General features: G+C 35.1%; 2 protein-coding genes and 1 pseudogene across 2 annotated transcripts; 2 read left to right on the top strand and 1 right to left on the bottom strand.

The window, feature by feature from the left end:
- Nucleotides 1-281: 281 nt before the first annotated feature.
- LOC105171595 (transcription termination factor MTERF8, chloroplastic-like) lies at nt 282-2,138 on the top strand (annotated as a pseudogene).
- A 6,516-nt stretch (nt 2,139-8,654) lies between these two features.
- LOC105171491 (Zinc finger C-x8-C-x5-C-x3-H type family protein) lies at nt 8,655-13,802 on the top strand. The gene is made up of 7 exons (XM_011092629.3): nt 8,655-9,063; nt 9,168-9,313; nt 9,924-9,989; nt 11,430-11,549; nt 11,657-11,974; nt 12,062-12,379; nt 12,811-13,802. The coding sequence occupies exons 1-7, from the start codon at nt 8,940-8,942 to the stop codon at nt 13,207-13,209; spliced, it is 1,491 nt and encodes a 496-aa protein (XP_011090931.1). The 5' UTR covers nt 8,655-8,939; the 3' UTR covers nt 13,210-13,802.
- Nucleotides 13,803-14,646: 844 nt separating this feature from the next.
- PUCHI (Integrase-type DNA-binding superfamily protein) lies at nt 14,647-15,928 on the bottom strand. The gene has a single exon (XM_011092628.3). It carries the CDS (start codon nt 15,818-15,820, stop codon nt 14,792-14,794), a length of 1,029 nt encoding a protein of 342 aa, XP_011090930.1. The 5' UTR covers nt 15,821-15,928; the 3' UTR covers nt 14,647-14,791.
- Between the last annotated feature and the right edge of the window lie 1,869 nt (nt 15,929-17,797).

Below are 17,797 nucleotides of genomic sequence, written 5' to 3'. Positions count from 1 at the left end.
ATGAAGTTAAACGGGTATTTATATTATTATTCATGTATTTATGATAAATAATATAAAAATAAAATATTATTTTTTAACTATGCATATCAATATATAATTATCATTTAATCGATATGTCGAATACGATATCAAATGAAAAATCCCATTATGCCCTTTAATTATTTCCTTTTGTCCCTCACTAATATTCAAAAGGTTGATATTTCGTTTGAAAAGTAAATGCTATACATACCTTTTCCTTTGAGATGGTTTGAGTTCATATTGTAATTTTAATTTTCTATTCATTATAAGTTAGCACTATATTATAGAGATGAGGAGAATGGGACTGAGATTAACAAAAACAAAATGGTGGGGGGTTGAGTGGTGATTTTGGTTCAATGTTTTATTACCTATGTACTTTTATTTGGGCAGATATGGTAACGTGAGAAATTTGAGATGGTCGCATTTTGTGAAAGCTCAAACAACCAAGAATGGTGCTTCGGGGCATGAAACGCGGCATCGTTTTCGTGGCCGCTCTGTCTCCGAATTCGTACACTGGAAATGGGTACTGGGATTTAGGGTTTAAGTGAGAGAAAGAGGATCGGAGGAGGGAGGATAATCTGATTCAGTTGGTGGGTTCTTCCGGGCAATTCGATGCTCTGATGTTGAATTCCCTTTGCAGATTTTGGTTTCGGACCAACTTTTCTGTTACTAGCCTTGTTTCTCCGTCCCATGGCAAGCTATGTTATCTTCAACTCAAATTGTTTTCTTCAGCTGCGAGACCCATCTGGTTTTTTGCAAAACGAGACTCTTTTACCGCAAATTACCTCATGAAAACATGGGAGCTTTCCCGGGAAAAGGCGTTTTCAGCTGCCAAGCACTTGAACATTGAGTCCACCGAAAAACCTGATTCAGTGATTGCATTCTTGAAGAACCATGGTTTCACAACAGAGCAAATCCGAAGCATGGTCAGAAGGTTCCCGTGTATTATTGTCTCTGATCCTGAGAAAACCCTTTTGCCCAAGATTGAGTTTTTCCTGTCATTGGGGATTTCTGATATTGAAGTGGCCAAGATTTTCATGGCGGCACCTGGTATCTTCAAAAGGAGTTTAGAGAAACATATTATCCCATCTTATAGTTATATGAAGAGTCTGTTTGAATCAAATGGGTTAAATCTTGTCTCCATGAAGAAGCATGCTAGGATCTTGTGTTGTGATTTGCAACGCCATCTGCTGCCTAATGTTGAAGTTTTGAGAGAGGCAGGTGTTCCGGATAAGAAAGTTATCTTCTTGGTGGTTTACCAGCCCAGGGTATTTATGTTAGATGAGAAAAGGTTTAGGAAAACCGTAGAGGAGGTCAAGAAAATGGGATTTAGCCCATCTGTGTTGAGGTTCGTTTTAGCCTTCAAGTGCATCGGTCAATGAGTAAATCCATGTCGGAAAAGAAGGTGGCTATTTATAAGAAGTGGGGTTGGTCGGATGATGAGATTATCTCGGCATTTGAGAAGAATCCTTATTGCATGTTGGTGCCAGTGTAAGATAATGGCTGTAATGGATTTTCTTGTCAACAACATGGGCTTTGATCATTCCCTTGTGTTGAAGAGGCCGCAACTAATTTCGTATAGCTTGGAGAAGAGGATTAGGCCTAGATGTTCAGTTTATAAGATTTTGGTGGCGAATGGTTTGATAAAGAAACATTCCAAATTGGTTCCCGTTGTTGAATCCACAGAGAAGGATTTCTTAAAGAAGTTTGTCATGTGTTATGAGAAGGAAGTTCCTGGACTCTTGCAGCTCTATCAGGAACAAGCTGGCAATGTCAAAGTGTATGATAAGTGATTGATATCTATTCATCCACTCTTGCCGCTGCAATCAAGTTTGTGAATCTTTCTTCATCATATACTTGCACATTCAATCACTCGAACAGTCCCCATGGAATTTTTTGTGTTATCAGTTTTAACTGGTCTTCCTTTCATTGTGTATAAGTTTAGATTAAATTCTATGCATATGAAAACCAGAATACTAACTCTCTTGTCCGCTGTTTGTTTGGGAGCTGATTCAACTTTCTTATCCCTTTGTCTCCCAACTCTTTCTGCTTTTGTAGAAATTTTGGTGAATGACAATGTCTTTCTGGTGGAATCTGATATCTGATGCTTAACTTCTGCATTGTTGGCCTACCTTTTGTGCAGTTCTTACATATCATGTTTATTGCTGATCTTGTACCTGCAGAGGTAAAATGGTTACCAAACATGCCCTTTTCTGCTCCTTCATAAGTGGCCTTCAACTTTCTGTATTGATGAAATCATACTTTATTTTTGGGTCGTATATATAACCAAGTTATGTTGATATCAATCAATATAATTATCTCCAATTTTAAAGAGAATTAAACTATGAGTCATCACGTAATCTTAAAATGTTAAAATATAGAAAGTTTGGAATGAGCTTAAAATGTTTCAAAAAGTAAAAGTAGAACCTTCTCCGTGAAATAACAAATGATTTTAACTAAATTGTGCATCTAGTCTTACGGAATATGATTGCACTCGAAATAACTCAACGATTGAGTTAGATGATTTTAATTACTTTAAGCAGCTTTGCAGAGAGCGCAAATCAAGACTCATTCCCTGCAACTTACCTCAGAAAGGCACACGGTTTTTCCTCCAAAAAAGTCTAAACATTTCAGGTTTGATTCCCCTGCAAGGCCAGAAACTCTGTTATTGCATTCTTCTGGAACCATAATATGACTGATGCCCAAATCTTGTGTGGTGTTGGGAAATGGCCATTTGTCTTTAGATACATTCCTGAAACTAGTTTTCTGCCCAAGATTGTATTATTACACTCTTTATGTTTCTCAAACTCAGACACAGTTAGGATTTTGACACTGGGACCAGGTTTGCTGGGAAGAAGCTTGAAATTCGCCCAAATACATAGTCCCACGTGTTGGTTTCCTTGGAAGTTTCCATTGTTCCGATGATGAAGTTTTCATTGTTTCCGGGCATTTCTGTGGAGAGCCTGCAGGAATATATAGTGCCTAATGCTGAAATCTTGAAGGGGGCAGGTGTGCCTGATACCTATGTTGCAGCATTTCTGAAAATCTGTTCTTTGATGAATTCCTATACTTTGGATTCTTATCTGCTGTTGCTGCTTTTCTTGCCGTTGTTGATATATGTGAACAAAACATGGGACACTAGAACATTGTTTTCTTGCAGCTGTTCTTGAAGTTCTACATAATACTATGCTGATATTGTTCAAATGGGAATTATAATCTAGATTGGGTTCGGATAAATTTGAATCAATTTTATGGTAAGTGCAATACACTTGTTGTGTGATTGGTTTACAGTTTAGAAAAAGTGACCAATTACATGACAGATATATTACACTTTATGTGTGAGTGGTTTAATACGATCAAGCTTTGTTTGGATACAAGTTTTCATATTCAAACAAACTAGACCGCTGTTGATGCAAAACTGAGTTTTCAGCTGATTGTGGACTTTCCAATTTGAAACTCTTGGCTTATCTTCTCATTTAACCTTCATCTCACTTATCTCATTACATGTAAAGCAATCTACACATCCCAAAAGTTTGCTAAAAATAGTTAAATTTGTTCAACAGTCACACTTCACTCATAATACACGCATATAAAATACAAGTATTACGTTTTTTTAGTAATATTCAAGTTGAAAGTAACTTAAACGCTAAATATAATAGTATTATGTTCTTCGATAATGTATGGACTACGTAAAGGCGCGTATTTGCTTTTTGTTTTGAAAATAGAGGTCCGAATCCAGAGATAAAATCGTCAAGTATTGGGACAGATATGGAAAGAAAATACACGATTTGATCCAAATATAAACAAATTATTCTAGTAGGTTAAAGCAATGACTTAACATTACAATTCAACAAAAATTATTAAAAAAAATAAAATAGAAGAACATATTATAGTGGAAAAAAATAAAAGTATCTAAAGTTAAAAAAGATCATTAGAAATCTTTACTTTTCAATCTATAGTTGCAATTATATCCTAAATCATATAATTTCAAAAGTAAAATCCAACCCATGACAATCCTAATTCTTGATCCTCCTTTTCAATTTTGTGGTCCAAATTTGGAGGGAAGAGTGCATACATATAGTATAATAATTAATAAGTATGCTTTGAATTATATTAATATATATAAAAAAAAACACTTGTCAGTTATGATCAACAATATCTTTCACCACAGTATATTAATTTTTTTATTGTATCGATAATATTTTTTAAATTTTTAAATTTTTATTTAATATATTTTTAAAATACAAAAAAAATATGATATACATGCAAAAAGCACAAGTGATGCATCAAAATGTGGAGGTGGGAGGGGGCAATAATAACAAAAAATATGATGTGCCGACGGGACGACGACGCATGAGAAAGAGAGAGAGAGAAGGGTAGTGGGAAGAATGCAATTGAATGCAGCCACCTAAATCATTTAAACCTGCTTCCCCCATCCTCTGCCCGCCACGTACTGCCTAGTCAAACTTCACCAACTTTTACCGCCTCACCTGCTCTTCCGGTTTTATTCTCTCTCCCCTCCTTTTTCTTTTTATCCTTATATGCTTTTTAATTTTATTTTTATTTCTACATTTACAACATGATTGTTATAAATAAAAAAAATTGATCAAGTATTAATAAATAAAATAATACTTGGTGTGTATATATATATTAATTAGATCTGACCATATTTGATTTGAGTATCAAGAAATTTTATAAATTATATTTTTAATATTTTCTGAATATTAATCTTATTTATATGTAAATCATAAATTCTAAATAAATTATATATAGGAGTGTGTGTGATTCACCAGAATACATTCGATATAGTCATTGCAGCATTCATTATGTTGTCAATTTGTACTTTGTGGTCTTACATTAAAGTTCTCGACTAATCATCATAAATCAATAATAGAGTAAAAGTAAATTATTATTTGTTATTTGGACCACATTCTTTTTTATGTATTAATAATTCGTTTCAAATATATAATTTTTTTTTAAATTACTCGTATACTCAAAAAAGCGTTAACATCAGCATACAAGCTACTCTAATTTTTTAATTATTGGGAGTGATTTTTTAATTATAAAAAAAATATGAATAATTTTTATAAATAAATCATTGATCAGATGATGTAAATATAATTATTATTTTTTTTTTTTTTTTGGGAGGAGGAGGAGGGGGTTGGGGTGACTTAAATTGTGGCCAAGGAGGTTGCCGGTAAGCAGTAGCAGTTCCTCCTCAAAAATTTGTAATTATGCATTTATTGACTTTACACCTACCCGTATTCACACAACTCCCCCCTTTTAAAACAAGACAAATGCTATTTTCACCGGATCCCATCCGTCAACTTTTCAAGAGCAAATCTGAGCCGTTGGTTTCATGAATTTACCAACAGACCACAATTTAACTGAAAAAACCTCCATAATGATGTTAGATTACCTGAGTTAAACTTTCTTAACTGATTGATTAATCCCCCTTCACTCGCTCTCAGGCGTTTGAGACAACCTTCCTATTATTTTATTTATTTACAATTGTCTAAATAAATTAAAACGAGCTGAATAATACTAATTTCAAGCTATGTTTCGTTTTCTAAACATAATTAAAACAATAAAAAATATAATCATAATTCATTGTTTTTATCTTGAAATTATAATTTAATATTAGAATAATTACATTCTCCTCTCCGGAGGTTTAGTGTAATTACACCTAAACTCCTTATGGTTTGAGAAATTACATCTAGCACTCCTGATATTTGTTTTCGTCTAATAAATAAGTTCTTCCGTTAGTTCAAATTTATCGAAAGTATTGATATCAACAAATAAATTGAAAAAAAAATCTATTTTTACCCAAATTAACTTATTACAAGTCAAATAAATTATTTTATGATCAATAACCCTCGTGTGTTAATACATGTGATATAATATATTTTCACCATTATAAGAGTAATTTAATTCATTATAAAAAATTATTTAATTTGCTATAAGTTAGTAACAAGCCAATGGAGGGTAAATATCAATTTTCGTTCAAATTTTTTTTTTTACTAATATCGATAAATTCAGTGAATTTTGATCGACGGAATGACTAATTTGTTAGAAAAAAGCAAACTTCAAGAGTGTTAGATATAGTTTTTCAAATTATAAAAGATTTACGTATATTACACCAAAATTTTAGAGGAGGGGAGTGTAATTATCCCTTTTTTATTTTCAATTGAAAAGAATATATAATTCAATATTGTTAATATAGGGTGGCGCTGGTGCACGCGCGAGCAGCACGTCGTGGGGCTGGTTGAAGTCGCATTGTCATGGGGCTTTGGCGGGTACGTGTCCCTTTCTTATAGGTCGACAAGAAGACTTGTACTCCCTGGTGTCTGCATCAGCTTTTCATTGTCATTCTTTTCATTTAATATATTATATATAGTGTTAAAAAAAAGAATGAACTAAAATAATATAATGGTCTAAAATACATTTGCCCACTTTCCTTGCCAATTTTTTCAGTCTATAAATAGAAATATCTTTTTTTATTTCACATTATTTTATGAGGGAAAAAAAGACCTCAATTACAATCTTTGTAGGAGACCTTTTTTCTTTTCTATATTATACTAACAGCATACGGTATACTCGATGTGTGTGTAAAAATATTTAAAAATTATAAATAACTAATATTATTATTGATAATGTGATAATGACTTCAAAAACATAAAATATCAAAATTTGAGAGGTGTTTTAGTAAAATTGTCAAAAATATTGAAATGATTATTATAATCAAATTTTATTAGAGGAAAAGGGAATGAATGGGTGAAAGGTAACTTTGGATATTTAAAATTTGATACGACAATAGAGTTCTCTTTTATAATAGTATATAAAGCTGTATTATATTCAATTAAACCCTTCAAACGAGCGTGTCTACTGCCCTGGATTGTATGTAATTTATATCAATCAAGTCGAGTGAATTATTTACTTAAAAAAAATACAGATCGTCAAGCAGGATTGGCCCATTCGAGGATATAACATGTAATTCACATAAGATCACGAGCCCATAATGAATGACAAAATGACCAAACTAACCCTATAATTTGAATACGCCAAAGACAGATGAAGGGTAAAAAATCATCTTTGAACCTAATATTGCTCATGCGACGTAGCTAAGCAAATGAAGACACATTATACACAGTACATGAAAATCACATATTAAATGAAAATACACTGAGATATTATCATTTAATTTTAACATCGATACATCTAAAAAACATTACAACCAGTTCGATAGACCAAAGGGATTCAATTATTGGGATGTAATTATTTTTATTTTGTTAAATAATGGAATCCAAGGCATCTACATTTCTTAAAGAATATCCATGAATTTAGCTATTAGAGGAAATAGCTCTTTATCAACACATAAGGCTATCCCTATCCCTCTACATACCCCCTCCCTATACAAAGAAACTTAACTTATTCACACATCACAAAAAGAGTGCATCACCATTATCTTTCTGGGCAATATGTGAAACAACAAATCAATTTCACTTTAATTCATTTGCTGCCAAATCATAATCTTTTGTAATTTTTGGACCACATACATGAGTTTTTTTTCCACTTTAATTATGTTATAATGCTTTTTACCAAACTATATGATTTTAAATTTATATTGTTTCACCTTAGTTTTTTCAATTTTATTTATTTTTATCGAGCAATCTCATGTCGATGGAAACTTATTCCACAATAGATGAATTTGGTCGAATTGGTGTACAAAAGTTTGTCACGAGAAAAGATAGCATTTACATGTCAGAATGCAGATATCTTGTACACTCATTTATGGTTCAAAAATCGATACTATAGGTATATAGTCAATCAGTTAAAGAAATTTGATATCGTGTGAAAAGACAAACATAAATAAAGTGTAATAAATACGAACAATAAAAAAAAAACCCACAAAAATCATAAATAGCATGAATGGAATACAACTCTAAAATACATAAATAATTAATGTAAAAGAAAAAGCAATTAATGGGGAGGGGAGGGGAGGGGGAAAAAAAGAAAAAGAAAAAAGAAGAACACATGTCGGTCCATGACAAACACAAAATTCCAAGGGCAAAAGAGTCTTTTCAAGTCAAACAGGCCATAAGTTGACCACACAGGCGTGGGATTGCTGTTAGGTAGGCCTGGGCGCGTAATAAAACCGCCAAAACAGACAACAAATACAAATAGTTTAAAATGTAAAATAAAAATTAAAAAATAAATGCGATGATATCTTATTCTAATAGTTAAAATTAAAGTTAAAAAATTCTATTAATAAAGTTTTGAGGTTATTGATTGAATTTTTTAAGGTGTGTGGATTTTTGTCACAGTTTATGTGAATATTTGTCTCATTTTATATCAGTATTTGTGATATATTTATTTTTATTAATTATATTAATGTATTGATTAAATTAAGATACTATTTTGTGTATTGAGATTTTATTTAATAAAATAAAAAAGAACTCAAACAAAAAAAAAGAAAAATAAAAAAAAGGGGGGCAGAAAATGGGAGCAGCGGAGAATAAACGAAGCGCACCAAAAGGGCGAAATAAAGAAAAAATAAAAAAATAATAATAGCACACAAAAAGTGCACAAAAATCACACACACTGAGTGTGAAATATATAAAAGGCAGAGAGTGAGAAAAACCACTAAAAAGTAGAAAACCTCTCTCACTCTTCCTCCTCCTCCTCTTCTCTCTCTCTCTCTCTAAAACCACCAAACCCCTTCTCGATCAAACAACCTCTCTCTCTCTCTCTCTCTCGTTCTTGCAGGCATATAGGACTCTGTGTTCTGTAATTATACACCCACACAAATACTTCTGTAAATATTTTGTGAAGTACTTAAGTGATACATATTTATAGTGTACTGTATATTTTTAGTAGAGAGAGAGAGTGAGTGCGTGCGTGCGTGCGTGAGTGTACACAATATGGAGAGGTACAGTGGGACCCAGGCAATGGAGGCGGTACAGGTGGATCCGGTGGCGGAATGGGCGGCGCCGGTGGATCCGGTGGCGGAATGGGCGGCGCCTGGTGGGGAGACCGGGCTTGAAGGCGAGTTGCATTTGAATTTCATCTGAATTTCACTTGAATTTGACTCAAATTGAGCATCAACTTTGTAATGTTGATTCATTTGAGGTTTGATTTTGTGAATGCAGAGCCTATGTGGCAATTGGGCCTAGGCGGTGGTCCTGAGTCGTACCCCGAGAGGCCCGATGAGCCTGATTGTATCTATTACTTGAGGACTGGCTTCTGTGGATACGGAAATAGGTGCCGGTTCAATCATCCTCGTGACCGTAGCATGGTAAGGCTCTGATTTTTCAGCTATAGGGTAAAAGTATTGACTCTTTAATACATGATTGGCACTGATCGTTGGTTAAAGAGTGTAGTTTCGTGGGGTTTTATGTAGATTTGATGCTAATTTAAGCCAAATCGGACCTTTTGTTTATTAGGTGGGGGATCTAAGGTGGTTTTGGTTAAATAGAAGTGAGCTAGATTTGGAAAAATTTACACTTTGAAGGGTTATATGAATTATGCAAGCATGCATGGATTGGATTAGAGGGATTCACACGGATTTGATAGTAATTTCGGTAAAGTTCGAGTCTTTCTTGTTCTGGTTGAGTTCAGCATGGTTTTTGGTGAAATAAGAGCGAATAAGTTGGTGACAAAATTTACATTTTTCACTCTCACATCAATTTGGTACATGAGTATTAAATGGAATTAGGGGATATTTACATGGATTTGAGAGTAATTCGGGTGAAAATGGTGTCATTGTTGTTTTATGTGTGGTTTATTGTTACTTTTGATGAAATGGAAGTAGGGTAAACTGGGAAGATATTTATATTATTCATTAATCATCTTAATTTGGTAAGCATGCATTGACCCATTCGTGCTATGTGGTTACATGATCATAGGCAATGGGAGCTCTGAGAGCCGGTGGAGGCGAGTACCCAGAACGTGCTGGCCAACCTGTCTGTCAGGTATCCAATTGCATGTGCATTTGCTAGATCATGCGCTTTAGGTGACTCTTCTGCTTATTGTCTATTGTAAGGATGCTGAGATTTGATCCATTGTTTTAAATCCTTGGTATTGGCATTAGCACGTCTGCCAGATTATGCTCATTTAAGTAATTTGGCAATTTCCTGTCTATATATTGGGAGACTGTGCACTTCTTATTGGTCCATAGTGCTTCATCTGGTTATCTGATATCGAGCTTTTGTATCCTATGGATTCTGTTTAAAGATCCATTGTTGAACACCTGTTATCCTCTAACTTTCGAGATCTCAAAAATTTCACTTACCTATCATGAAATAGTGGAAGATCTTTTCTTAGTGATATCAAGATATAGAGTTTGTACCTTCTAGACTTTACTGCACAATTTTGTGTGTGTTCTTTATGAATTAATCAACTTTTATGTGGTTGATAATGGAATCATTCTTTTCTCTTTGTTTTTTCAATAGGATGGTCAATATCAATTATCAAACCATTTCCTTTACTTCTAAGGAGTTCATCCTTTTCACCCTGGAATCTGGATATTGATTTAGTTTGTGTAAAGAGTAGTTTCAAAGTCAAACAGTGAAAAACACCTGGAAAACTTAAGCTTTGGGTTACTCTTGTTCTCTCTCATACTTCATTTTATATTGTTGTGGCCAGATGAAAGATACAAAGTTTCTTAGTTGCAGTTTCGTCTATATCCTACTTCTGGTTCGAATAAGGATCTCAAAGTCAGTCTATTTGGATCTATTATGCTTTGCTACATTACTTGTGTTATGATTCATGTTGTTCATAATTTTTGTTATGTGACTAATATCAGATCATGAAAAGTATTTTCCTCGACTTAACTGGTGTAACATTCGACTGGTAGTGGTTTCTCTTGGAAGAAAGATTTTCTTCATATTGATTATGAGTTGATACATTTTATGGTCTGGATCTACCGTGGGAGCAAATTCTTGCTCTTTCTATTATGTCTTTCAGATTGACAAAATTTTTGCTATAAATCCGTAGGGAAAATTTATCATCTGTGGTTGGAGTTTATGCGTATTCGTCTTCTAATATTATTTATCACACCTGTTACTTTTTGGACGGACTAAAAAAGATCTGATTACCGTCTTAACAATGTTGAACTTTATGCCAGATTATTATTTATTTTGAGCAATTAAAAGGGCATCTATATCTTTGTACATCTTAAGCTTTGACATCAAGGATTTAATCCTTATAACATTCTACACATTTTACACTTTTGAGTAGTCTAAGCTTCCTCTACTTTTTAATCAAGGTATCTCTCCTTTTTAATTGTTTTTCTGTATAATTATACTGTCTTATTTGTTGAGCTCCAAGCTGTCTTCATACTCGATTGTGTTAATTTTTGTTTATGAAAATTCTGCTTTTTGTTCAAATCGTCCTTTGCGCTGGATTTGTAGTACTACATGCGGACCGGAATGTGTAAATTTGGTGCTTCCTGCAAGTATCACCATCCAAAACATGGAGTTGGGTCTTCAGCCCCAGTCACACTGAACGTTTATGGATATCCTTTGCGACCGGTCTTCCTCTTTGAACTTTCTGGTTCTTGTTTATTTTTTCTTACTGTCATTTATGGTTTCATTTAGAGACCATCTATAATTAGCTGTCTCATAGAGTTATTCTGCAGGGCGAAAAAGAATGTTCCTATTATGTAAAGACAGGTCAATGCAAGTTTGGTGTTACCTGTAAATTTCATCATCCACAGCCAGCAGGGATACAAGTGCCGGCACCACCAGGCCCTGGTGCTGGACCTTTGGCTGCTCCAGCAGGGTACCCATCCGTGCAGTCTCCTTCTGGTCAATCTTCTCAACAGTATGGGGTAATTCAAGGCAACTGGCCTGTTGCCAGGCCTGCGATGCTTCCTGGCTCATATGTTCCTGGAAGTTACGGTCCGATGCTCTTTCCCCCAGGAGTTGTTCCTGTTCCTGGTTGGACTCCCTATCCGGTAGGTGTAACTGGAACTGTTTGTCTGACTTTGAAGATTCTTGAGATGATTTTATGTTATGCTAAATTCTACAAGTACATGGTACAGGCACCTGTCAGTCCTGTGGCCTCCTCAAGTGCTCAACCCACAGTTGGTCCAGGCCCAATTTACGGGTTGACACAGTTGTCTCCTTCAGCAACTGCATATACAGGACCATTCCTTTCTGTTACTTCTTCTGCTGGCCCCTCAAGCAGCAGCCAAAAGGAACATCCATTTCCAGAAAGACCTGGTCAACCTGAATGCCAGTATTATTTGAAAACTGGGGACTGTAAATTTGGAGCTACATGTAAATATCATCACCCACCAGAGTGGAGTGCACCAAAGATCAATTTTGTACTTAGTCCAATGGGTCTGCCATTACGCCCAGTAAGCACAAAGTTTTCTCCCTTCAATTTGTGAACCATTTTAAACTAGCTGTAAATTGTAGAATAAGTTGGTCATTTTTCCAAAATCCTTTTTCTTCACATTCATGATTGTGGAGATGACCGCTTCAGCAGAATGGCTACTGCCTGCTAATGAGTGGGGCTGTGGATTATAGTCGTGCATTTTGTCACTGAAACTGCTTATAGTTAAGTACTTCAATTAGAAAATGACGGATAACTAGGGTAGAATCTAGATGCTGCATGAGTTCCTCTCTGGATTGAAAAGCGAAGTATATGACCCTAGTGAATCTTACTGCAGCTTACATGGTTAGACTTTGCTCTTAGTTCCAGCTATGATGATGTTAAGATGATCCTATGATATGTTTTTTCCCCTTTCTAATGGAATCTTTGACTTGCATATCCACCTTTTTTCAGGGTGCTCCACTTTGTTCTCACTATGCTCAAAATGGAGTATGCAAATTTGGCCCCTCGTGCAAATTTGATCATCCAATGAGAATTTTGAGTTACAGCCCATCTGCATCTTCTCTGACAGATATGCCAGTTGCTCCTTACCCTGTGGGATCCACAAATGCAACTTTGGCTCCATCAACCTCGTCATCAGATTTGAGGCCTGAGCTTCTTTCCGGGTACAACAAAGATGCCTTCTCATGGCAAATGTCTTCTATGAACAGTTCAAGTGCTGCCGGTGGTTCGTTATTCTCTACAAGTGGAGCTGTTCCTCAATCAAGTGCGCAGCAGTCTGGACAGGGTTCTATATCTTCAAGTGGTGGCAGTACCATAAGTCGTGGAGGTGAGGTTCACGCATCAAGCTGAATAGAAAGGATAGAGTCATGACATTGTCTCTGTCGACCATTTCACCATGCAAACTTAAAAGTTTATGGTCCAATTCCCCCGTCGGATGCCTGGTCTCAACCAACAATGTTCGTCCTATCAGATCTAGCACATTCTAGCTATGTCATCCATGGTCATAATATCGTCATGTAGCCACCATTTCCATTTTGAATAAGTCATACATACCCCTGAAAACATCTCGGAAACCACATTTAGCTTTTCAGCTAGTCTTCGAATAACAAGAAAGGAAACCAACCTCCTCGTTAGTGCTCAAATTTTGGAGCTGCTTGTGTCTATTTATGGTATCTTTTTCGAAACGAAAAAGATAAGTCCTGGCCATTCTCCATCTGGATTTAACTGTCTTTACACCTCTTTCATCCCTTCATTGGGAAGAACATCCCAACTTGACAAGGGAATGAATACAGCGGTGTTCTTATTCCCCTTCTTTTTTCCTGGGGCTTTGTTTTGGAGGCAATGATAAACTCATAGAACTTCAAGGCAATTTAATGCTACGTTTGTATGTAAGATATGTAGTTATGTTGTGAAATATGAATTGCTTGCATGCTTCTTTTTCATAGATTATCACAAACACATCAAAGAATTTAGATAAAACCTTGAATTTTGAGGATATATCTTTCGGTAATCTGATGGCTGTGGTTTGCACGCTACTAGGAACATGGATATGGCTATGGGTTATGCATTGTCTGGACTTTGAATTTGAGGAAAATATTGTCTTCGTTTCAATGATTGATTCTGTACTTTGTTGCAACTTTTCCTTTTCCTTTGTTTTTCTAACTAAATTTCTTGATCCAGACATAGCATTGGCTTTATGTTGTATATGTAAAAGCTACAATCACTGAAGTACGTTGGAAAAGGATTTATTGGCTTCTTGCAGAATATGCAAATTCTTAGTCAGAAATTTACATATTTTTGTTAGGGGCAAGTACGCTCTGGTTACATGGACAACTTGCTAGTTAATTAGAACAATTAGACTCAATTAGCTTGTCCCACCCTTAACCTTTGCCTAGTTCTCATTGGAATTATTTAAGGTATATATCTTCCAGACAAATTCTTTCTTGATCTAATATTACTTGGTATTCAAATAGTCCATTACACAACCATCTTTTTTTTCTCACTACATATTTCATCTTTGTAAAGCATTTTAGTTGTTTGCATACAAGCTCATCATGTGAAATGACATGATTAAACCTTCAAATAAGCCTACTTTTAGTACCACTCTTGAACCACATGAATCTTGTGATATGACATTGACCCTAGCAAAGTACTAAATATGATTATCATATTAGATGTCCTGTCTTAATGCCATCCTGATTGTCAAACTCAACAAGTAATTAATATATTGAAGAAACCCCTAGCTAGTCATCCAGATTCAACTGCCCAAAGAAATGAACAAAGATAAAGGAAAAGCAGCAGCAGAAGAAACAAAAATAGAGAAAGGTCCGTGGAGATAGATACACACAAGGCATGCATTTAACTCAAGAAATTAATATATATATATATATATTTAAATTAATCCAGGGATATTATAACTTAAAATCATCAGTCAAAATAGAGAGTGGCCCAGGTCAACTGCATCCCCAAAACAAGGAAAAAAAGATGAGCAACTTGCTGGATTAGCAGCAGCAGTGGCTGGAGCCATCATCTGACTTTCACAGCTTTGAGTATTATTCTCAACCATTGAAGGGTTATTTATCATGGCTGAAAGTTCCCATGACTGCTCAGTACTACTCTCCCAGAACCCACATCCAAGTTCTTGATCATAAGAAGAAAAATTTTCAGGGTTTTCAAGATTCCATCCCATTGTTGTTGTGCTGGAATCAAGAACATGAAGTCCATTGCTATTCTGATAATTGTTGTCTGATGAGAAACTGAAGTTTGAGCCAAAAGCCTTATGCGGCCCCCCATCAACATTCTTAGAATTATTGTAAGAACTGGAGGGGTTCAAGTAGTTGTTGGGAACTATGCAGTCCAAATACCCAGAATTTGTGTCAGTTGTGGAGAGATTAAAGAAACTGCAGTTATCATCATCATTAGGTGGTGAACCATAGGAAGATTCATGGGAATGACAGGTGTCGTTCTCCGAATGCACATGGACATGGTTCCGAGGTATTACATTCTCAGCAGGCTGACTGCAGGAAGCGTGACCAGTGACATTATTGGCAGCAGGCTGCTGTTTAGTTTGTGCAGAAAAGCTTTGAAACTCAAAAGGGCTCAAAAGGGAGTGGAAAGTAGTTTGATCAGAGTAAATAAAGTTAGTCCTTGCTTGAGAGCCCTTGATGGAAAGGGCTGCCCTATCATAGGCCAATGCTGCTTCTTGGGCAGTGTCAAATGTCCCCAGCCAGTGCCTCTCCTTGGTGGTGGGGTCCCTTATCTCCGCTGCATAACGGCCCCACGGCCTCCGCCTGACCCCAAGGAACCTCCCCGGCTCGGCCGCCTTCTTGCGGCCCCTCCGCTCGGTCGACTGCAACACGGCCGCCGTGTTGCGTTGGAGCAATGTGAAGCCTGTCTCAGTGAGTATGGGCTCAAAGAGAGCAAAGGGTTTATCATGAGAAGGTTTATTAGGTGCTGACATTGTAACAACAGTTGTTGAATTGGATGGAACGAGGAAAAAGTGTGAGTTTTCGGGGAGATGAGGGAAGAATAAGGTAAAAAGATGTTTGATGATCAGTTGGAGTTAAGTGGAGAGTGTGTCTTGCAAGATTTGTGAAATGGGCTCTCTCTTTTAAAGGCAGTGATGGAGAGGGGAAAAAAAAAGGACACATTGCAAGTGTCATACGTTGAAAGATTTTTTTGTTTTTTGTCCTAACATTTTATTTCCCAAAGTAATAAACTATTTTAAGTTAATTTTTTAGTATATTTCATATGACTCCCAGAAAATAAGAAAAAAAGTAAAAGAAACTGTTCCCTTTCCGGAGTATCAGATTTTTGATCTTGACTAGGATTTCAAGATTCCACTCTAACCCTTCTTGCAAATATATGGTACATTTTTTGCAACACCTAAATCTTCAAGGGCCTCAGTGGAATTTCATCATACACACATGTGAGTCTTTGTGTGTGAAAATTCATAATCATCTTGATTAATGTAAATTATAATGGACTCTTTAAAAATCTATTATAATTACAAATACTCGTCTGGAATTAACAATCGTCTAACAAATACATCTTATAATGAGCTATCATAAAAGGGTATTTGTTAGACAATCATCAATTTTAGAGGAGTATTTTAACTTTTCAAATGATGAAATAATATTTATAATTATGACAAATTTAAAAAAAACTCATTGTAATAATTTACCCTTAATTTTATATTCATAATATGAATCCAAAAACTCCAAGACAAGAACCTCAGCTACCCTACCAGCAGCTGATAGATACAGACAACATTGTGCCTAGAGGCATGCAAAGCAAAGCAAAACAATTTCCCTGACACTGATAATTAAAAGTTTGTGATTCTAGACTATTAACCCATGGAAGAATGTTGGGACAACTTGAAAAACATCAACTATTTCAAATCAAATTAAACAAAAAGTAATGACAAATTAAATTAGGATAACGAAACGATAATCACAAACAGGATATTTTGTCTCCATATATATATATATATTTCTTGAGAATCTCAAGGGCATTTGAAAATATAAGCAGAATGTGAGTGTACTTTTCTTGATAAGTCACATGTTTAATCCGCGTTCGATGCAAAAACTAATCAAGTAATTCTCTTGTCTTGTTCTTGATTTTCAAAGGGAGCAGTTAGGGATCTTCACTTACCAAAATCATTAAATCCCAGATAATAATTAATACATATATTGTGACAATTGGATTATGTACATACGTTGTGGGAACATATATGTGTTGCAATTCCTAGACAAAAAAGGTGTACTTCATAAGTCAAACATTGTAGTTTTATTTGTCACTTATATGTAATTAATTATAAGCTAATTAATTTCCCCATTTTTATTACACATTTATTGTTTCAAGATCATGAAATGAGATAGATTTGCTGATTCTTTATTCTACTTGGATAATTTCATCTCAAATGAATAATTGATCCGGATTGGGAGGTTGTTGGTGCTCTATAGCGTTGTCTATTTAGAGGTGCTTGAGATATGAAAAAACGAACAGATTGTTAGGACCCTTCGATACTTAAGTGAGTGGGATGAGAGATTGAGAGAAAAGTAGTGTAAATATGCTCTGTGAAAATTTCGTACCTTGGCCCAAAATAGCTAAGCGGTATTTGTATTAAGGCCAAATATCCGTACTTGTACGAGTTCTCAATCTTTCATAATGTATGTCACAAATTACTAATATTAGAGAAATGCATACATATTTGAAATAATAATGAAATTGTGAATTCAAAATAGTAAACCAACAATGAATGCAACATATTATTACTATTATTATTACACAACTACTATTATTTCATCATGGTTACATAATATTGTTCAAGAATTATTCCATAAAGTAAGTAAAAAAACAAAGCAAAAATTGGTGAGTGATGGAGCGGTGTCTTGTCTAAAAGTGTCTTGAAAAAGGCTATAGTCAAAAGGGCAAT

The sequence above is a fragment of the Sesamum indicum genome, linkage group LG10 (assembly GCF_026168435.1).
Source record: "Sesamum indicum cultivar Baizhima isolate 11 linkage group LG10, ASM2616843v1, whole genome shotgun sequence".
NCBI lineage: Eukaryota > Viridiplantae > Streptophyta > Magnoliopsida > Lamiales > Pedaliaceae > Sesamum > Sesamum indicum.
The sequence above is the reverse complement of the archived record's forward strand: the minus strand, read 5'-3'. Positions and strand labels throughout refer to the sequence as shown.

What these genes read in the sequence shown, in the direction of transcription:
- LOC105171491 (XM_011092629.3), top strand. Translation starts at nt 8,940, where the DNA reads ATGGAGAGGTACAGTGGGACCCAGGCAATGGAGGCGGTACAGGTGGAT. An exon ending in CTGGCCAACCTGTCTGTCAG is followed by an intron (nt 9,990 to 11,429) that starts GTATCCAATTGC and finishes CTGGATTTGTAG; the next exon opens with TACTACATGCGGACCGGAAT. An exon ending in ATGGATATCCTTTGCGACCG is followed by an intron (nt 11,550 to 11,656) that starts GTCTTCCTCTTT and finishes GTTATTCTGCAG; the next exon opens with GGCGAAAAAGAATGTTCCTA.
- PUCHI (XM_011092628.3), bottom strand. Translation starts at nt 15,820, where the DNA reads ATGTCAGCACCTAATAAACCTTCTCATGATAAACCCTTTGCTCTCTTT.